The 5974-nt window shown below is 40.7% G+C and overlaps 1 protein-coding gene across 1 annotated transcript; it reads left to right on the top strand.

Moving 5' to 3' along the window:
- The first annotated feature begins 2972 nt into the window (after positions 1–2972).
- LOC106341679 (jacalin-related lectin 34-like) lies at positions 2973–4002 on the top strand. The gene is made up of 2 exons (XM_013780384.1): positions 2973–3546; positions 3752–4002. Exons 1-2 carry the CDS (start codon positions 2973–2975, stop codon positions 4000–4002), a joined length of 825 nt encoding a protein of 274 aa, XP_013635838.1.
- Positions 4003–5974: the final 1972 nt, after the last annotated feature.

Genomic DNA, 5974 nt, shown 5'->3' with positions numbered 1-5974 from the left:
TCCGTTGGAAGAACCATGCCTATACCAATGGCTACTTCACGAGTAAAATCGTAAAAACGCTTAAGTCTCGATACGGCCCAAAGAAGGTCCGAATTGCGGACAACGGCCCATCCTTGGTCCCAAAAGACTTGAACCCAAAAACTGGTATGACGGTTTATCGCATCCGTGGGAAGAGATAAATGTCAAATTTCCGAAGATAGTCAGAAAGAAGAAGAAAATATGGAAAAGCCCGCTTGGCGACAAATCCTGCCCGAGAAGAGGTAAACCGACCTAAGGAGGAGTATATAAGAAGGACCTTGGACGAAGAGAGAAAAAAGGGCATTCTAAGAGCAAACTTAATACTTAGAGCAATTTAGGCATTTTTCCGTTTTTACTACCGAGCTGCGACTCGACTAGGTTAGAACTTAGGTGACTAGACTAGCGAACATACAGACAGCTCTCGTGGCCTAGGATCTTACCTGTTGTTCACGCTCTAACACGGATTCGGAAAAAAGACCTCTTTGTTCTCTTCGCTGTTTTACGATTTATTACTTTCGAATCTTTCATATTGATTGTGTTGTGCGTGGCCCAACAGAGAACCGGGACATTCAGGGAAGGCTAGGTTAACTTGGCTTTCCTCCGATTAACAAAACTCGACGGTGTGAATTTCGGTTCCCACACTCATACTCGTTTAAAACCCTGAAAATGGTTTCATACTCTTCTTTTTGTGCGTTGCAGAAGAAGAGGCTGTGATCTGCAAAGAGCAAATGAGATATCGATGGACATGCTTTGGCCACCTTCACTCCGGTTATTTGTTTTTCTCTCTCCGCATTTTTGATGTTTGCAATTAAAGCCTCAGTGCACAGGATGAATAAATAAGGCGATAATGGATCCCCTTGATGTAAACCCGTGTGCGGAATTATGAGACCGCGTGGTTAGCCATTTAGTAAACCCTGATATTGAACCGATGATATACACTCCATCATTAGCTTGATCCAATGAGGATCAAACCCCATTTTGTGCAGGAGGGCCTGAATAAAGTCCCATCCCACCTTGTCATACGCTTTACGCATGTTTGTTTTGATGGTCATATACTTTTCTTGACATGCTTTGTTAGTTCTCAAGCCATGTAACATTTCCTGAGATATAAGAATATTATCCGATATTAATCTTCTTGCCACAAATGCCGATTGAGTTTCTGAAATAAGCTTGGGAAGACAAAGTTTCAATCTCTGACATAACACCTTTGAAATGATCTTATACCTGACACTACATAGACTTATTGGTCTTAGTTGTGTCATCATTGTAGGTTGTTCCATCTTTTGAATCATGCAAATGTTGGTGATGTTTAACCTTGAGTCCATTACACCTGAAGCCAAAAAATTAGTCACCATCTCAACCAAGTCTTTTTTAACTATATGCCAGGAATGTTGGAAGAACAGAGCTGTCATTCTGTCTGGTCCCGATGCCTTTTTTGGATACATCATAAACAAATCATGGCGTACCTCGTCCTCCGTAGCTATCCTTAATAACCTTTGATTCATCTAAAGGGTAATACACGGTGTTATCTCCGTCATGAAACTATTAAATTCTGATGGGGAAGTGGTGCTAACTAAGTCCTCGAAATAGTCAACAGCCACTTTCTCGACCACCTTATCCTCTGTGATCAAATTTCCATATTCATCATGTAGTCCCACAGTCCTATTACGAATACGCCGTTGCTTCGTTAAGACGTGATAGAATTTTGTGGTGAGATCCCTAAATGTGTACCACATATTCCGATTTTTCTAATGCCAGTAATCGTCTTCATCCTTGTACGCGTCATGTAATTTCTTCGATACGTCTAAAATTTTCTCATGAGACCTATTATTGTCTGCTTGTACCTCCTCTAGAGCTCTCTGAAGATCCTTAATTTTTTCCTTCTCATATGGTGGATTGTTTTTCCACCATTTAGCAATTTCATGCCGACAATTGCTAATTTTTATAACTATATCCTATGTTCGACCTTCAGTATATTCTGACAAGCCTAGAGCAATTGATTCCATAAGACCATCCTGCCTAATCTATCTCTTATCGAGCCGAAATTTCCCTTTCCTCCTAGGAACTTTATCTTCTAGATAAGCCACTATTGGGACATGGTCATACCCTACCATCCCTAGGTATTCACTGTAAGAGCATGAAGAGAAGTACGTCAATCTTCGTTTGCCAGAGCACGATCGAGACGACATCTGATCATCACTGCCCCTTTCTCTCTCCCTGTTCTTTCTTGCCATGACATTTTGTTTCTTCGAGCCAAAAGTTCTAATAAACCAGTATTTTTTATCATGTTGCTGAAAGGTATAAAAAAATCCATACTTCTTAAAGGTCCGCCCTCTTTTTCATGATTTTTCTATATGAGATATATACTATTTTATTTCCTAATATATATAAAATAATAATATCTCAGACAAAAAAAAATCATTGAGCTATATGCTAAATTATCTTATGGTCACTCAAATTTAATTCTAAGAGTAAACGATGATGAAATAGAAGATTAAAAAGGATTATATGTAATTTGTATGGATTCGTCAACGTTAATTAGTTCAAGTCGCAATTAAAGTGAAGAAGAGTCAACGTCATTCCACTAAACAAGTGTCAGTGGACGATCCCTTATAAATCTTCACATTTTTTTACCCAGTCGTCTCACTTATTTGGTTTCTCACTATTATTCACTTGTTTATTTTATTTTGTTATAGCTACAATTCAAATATTTACGACCGCACCTTACTCTTTTACTCATTGTGAATGAATGTAATATTGGCGTGCTAAAAATAATGAATGTTAGCCGATTATCATTTTTGTTATCATTAGTATTTTTGAATGATATTTTCAAAACAAATGTGACTAAATTTCACATTTCTGGCAGTTGGGCACCATATCTTTCCTATAAATAATCAATCTGTGAATCTTTAAAAAAAACATCAAAATCATTTATCAATTAAGTAACAATTCACATGGCACACTCTCGTTTTCTAAACCTTGTTTTAGTCTTTATGACCGTTGCCTCCATATTCTCTACATTTGCTGAGGCCAATAGGGCATTTGGATGGGGTTGGGGTGGTGGCTCAAATTATTCAAGCAGTTCAGGTTCAAGCTGGGGCTCTGGATGGGGTTGGGGCTCTAGCCGGAACAGCTCAGGATGGGGTTGGGGTGCGGGCACCAACTATTCAAGTGGTTCAGGTTCAATCCCCGGTTCGGGATGGGGTTGGAGTTGGGGTACGGGCTTCAACCAATCAAGTGGTTCAGGTTCAAGTCCAGGATGGGGTTGGGGCTGGGGTCCTATGAACGGACAAAACTCAGGATCTGGCAGCTCGGGGTCTGGTTGGGGTCCTAAGAATACAAACAGCTCGGGATCTGGCAGCTCCGGTTCTGGCTGGGGCTGGGGAGGTCACTCAGAAGAAGTCTATAACGCCACCTACAATGAACCTAGGAAGATCATAGTCGGAGGAGATAAAGAGTGGACTTATGGTTTCAATTACTCCGACTGGGCTTCTAAGACTGCTCCCTTCTTTGTCAATGACATACTTGGTGAGTATTTTTTTTCTTTTTTTTCCTTTTTTTTCTTTTCTACACAATCTGACAAATTGTTAAACAAAATATATATAGTTTGCATCAAAATAGTCGACATTGTTTGTTGCCAAATTCATAGGTATCATTATATTGTTGACATTGTTGATAATATCAACAAGTTTGACGGTAACATCAGTGATATATATGTTTTATCCGATTGCAGTGTTCAAATACAATCCACCAGCACCATTCACGCCCACCGTCTACTTGTTTTCTAACCCATCGAGCTACGAAAAATGCGATGTGAAGAAAGGAAATATGATAGCATCACCGAAGCAAGGTACTGGGAATGGTTTTGAGCTTGTTCTTACAAAAATGAAGCCTTACTATATTTCATGTGGCGAGCATGACGGTGCTCACTGCAGCAATGGCACCATGAAGTTCACCGTCATGCCTATCCTCCCCCGTTGGTAATTGTTTAGGTATTAAAAGCAACCTCCAACGTCAAAAGTATGAAAAATTAGGTTCTCATTTTGTTGTTGCGTGGTCAATAAAACAGATTATATTATAAATCAATTGATGGATATCCATAATCGGCCCAGTCAATAACCGGCCCAATACCTAGAGAGAGAGAGAGAGGCGGCCGCAGGAGAGAGAGAGAGAGGCGGCTTAGAGAAGGGAAACTCTAGTTTCCTTTTTCTTGTATTTGTACACTTTCCATATTTATGTCTTTCCTTTTATCTCTTTGTAATTCTCATATATAAGGGCACATTATGATTGATTAATAAGAACAAGAACTTACTGATTCCAATTCTAAGTTTTACAACACGTTATCAGCACGAAACTCTAAATCACTGAGCCAAAACCCAAATCGTCAAAACCCTAAAAATCCTAACCCTAGCCGGTGAACCCGACGAACCCTAATCCCAATCGCGTCTCTTGCGTTCCGATCCGAGGCGTTCTCAATCCGTCTCAGCTTCAGACGATCTCAGTCCGTTCTCAGCTCAGACGACTTCAGCCCCAGCTCGCATCCCGGACAGCTCACGTTCCCGACAGCAAGCACACCATCCGCAACCCGATAGCAGTTGGCGCACGCGACCTCAGCCTCAATCCGTTCGCAACAACATCATACAGCTCGCGTCCGACGATCAAGGCATTCCCGATCAGCTCGTGTCCAAATCACGGATTGCTTGCGTTCGTTGCCGTTCGTGTTGCAGCTCGCGGTTCATCCATTGGTGGCCCGGTTTCAACAATCTACTAATCTAAAGGTAATTCAAAATCTAAGAACCTATGAATCGAATTTGGATTGTTTGTAAAGAATGAAACCCTAAAACCTAATCTTTAAGATAAAGCCATAGGATAATAGATCAAACCCTAATGAGAAAATCAAAGCTCTATAAGTTCGATACCCCAAACCCTAAATCGAGATTGATCTATTGATCAATTAAAATCAAAATAAAGAGTCCCACCATGTCCAAGGAAACGGCCATCATGGCCATGGTCGAGGTAATAGAAACGGACGTGGCCGTGGCCGAAGCTCCTTTGGCCGCGGCCGAAGCTCCTTTGGCCGCGGGCGAGGGAATCAACATGGTAGCGACCATGGGCGTGACCGTGGCTCATTTGGAAGAGGTCATGGTCGCGGCCGTGGATCTTCATTCAAACCTCAACACTCGACCAGCTCAAGCAAATCAGTGTGCCATAGATGTGGAATTGGAAATCATTGGGCTAAGACTTGTAGGACTCCCAAGCATCTAGTTGACCTCTATCAAGAGAGTTTAAAAGGGAAGAATCCTGAAGCCCATATGACTTATCAAGATGATGAAAATGAGTTCGATCATGATAAAGACGATCTTATGAATTATGAAACTTCTGATTGTCTAAAAGACTGAAGATTGATTTCGACATTTGTAATCTAAAATCTATGATTCTTTGTTTTGGTATTTTTAATTTCTATGTTGTCATTTCTTTGAACTTATTTTAAAACTTAGTAATAATAAGAATGATTTTATAAATAAAGTCTCTAAGTAGCATCCGCCCAAGGTCATAAGAAAGTTTTAGAATCCATACCCGCACTATCTACTAGTCTTTACCATGCTAACGTCAGTATGATCGAGGCCAATGCCACTTTTAACAAAGAGGCAATCGACAACTTCACTCTATGGCACGACCGGCTTGGCCATCCCGGTTCGACCATGATGCATAAACTGATCCTGAACACAAACGGCCATTCTCTTAAAGAGAAAAGAATCATCCCTAAGCATCTATCTTGTGTTGCTTGTTCCCAAGGGAAACTCATTTCTAGGCCATCACCAGTTAAAGTCACTAAGGAGACTATAAACTTTCTGGAAAGAATTCAAGGATAAATCTGTGGACCAATACACACACCTTGTGGGACATTTCAATATATCATGGTCATCATTGATGCGTCCACTAGATGGTCGCATGT

This window comes from Brassica oleracea, chromosome C4 (genome assembly GCF_000695525.1).
Source record: "Brassica oleracea var. oleracea cultivar TO1000 chromosome C4, BOL, whole genome shotgun sequence".
Classification (NCBI taxonomy): domain Eukaryota; kingdom Viridiplantae; phylum Streptophyta; class Magnoliopsida; order Brassicales; family Brassicaceae; genus Brassica; species Brassica oleracea.
This window is presented reverse-complemented; position numbering and strand designations above follow the sequence as displayed.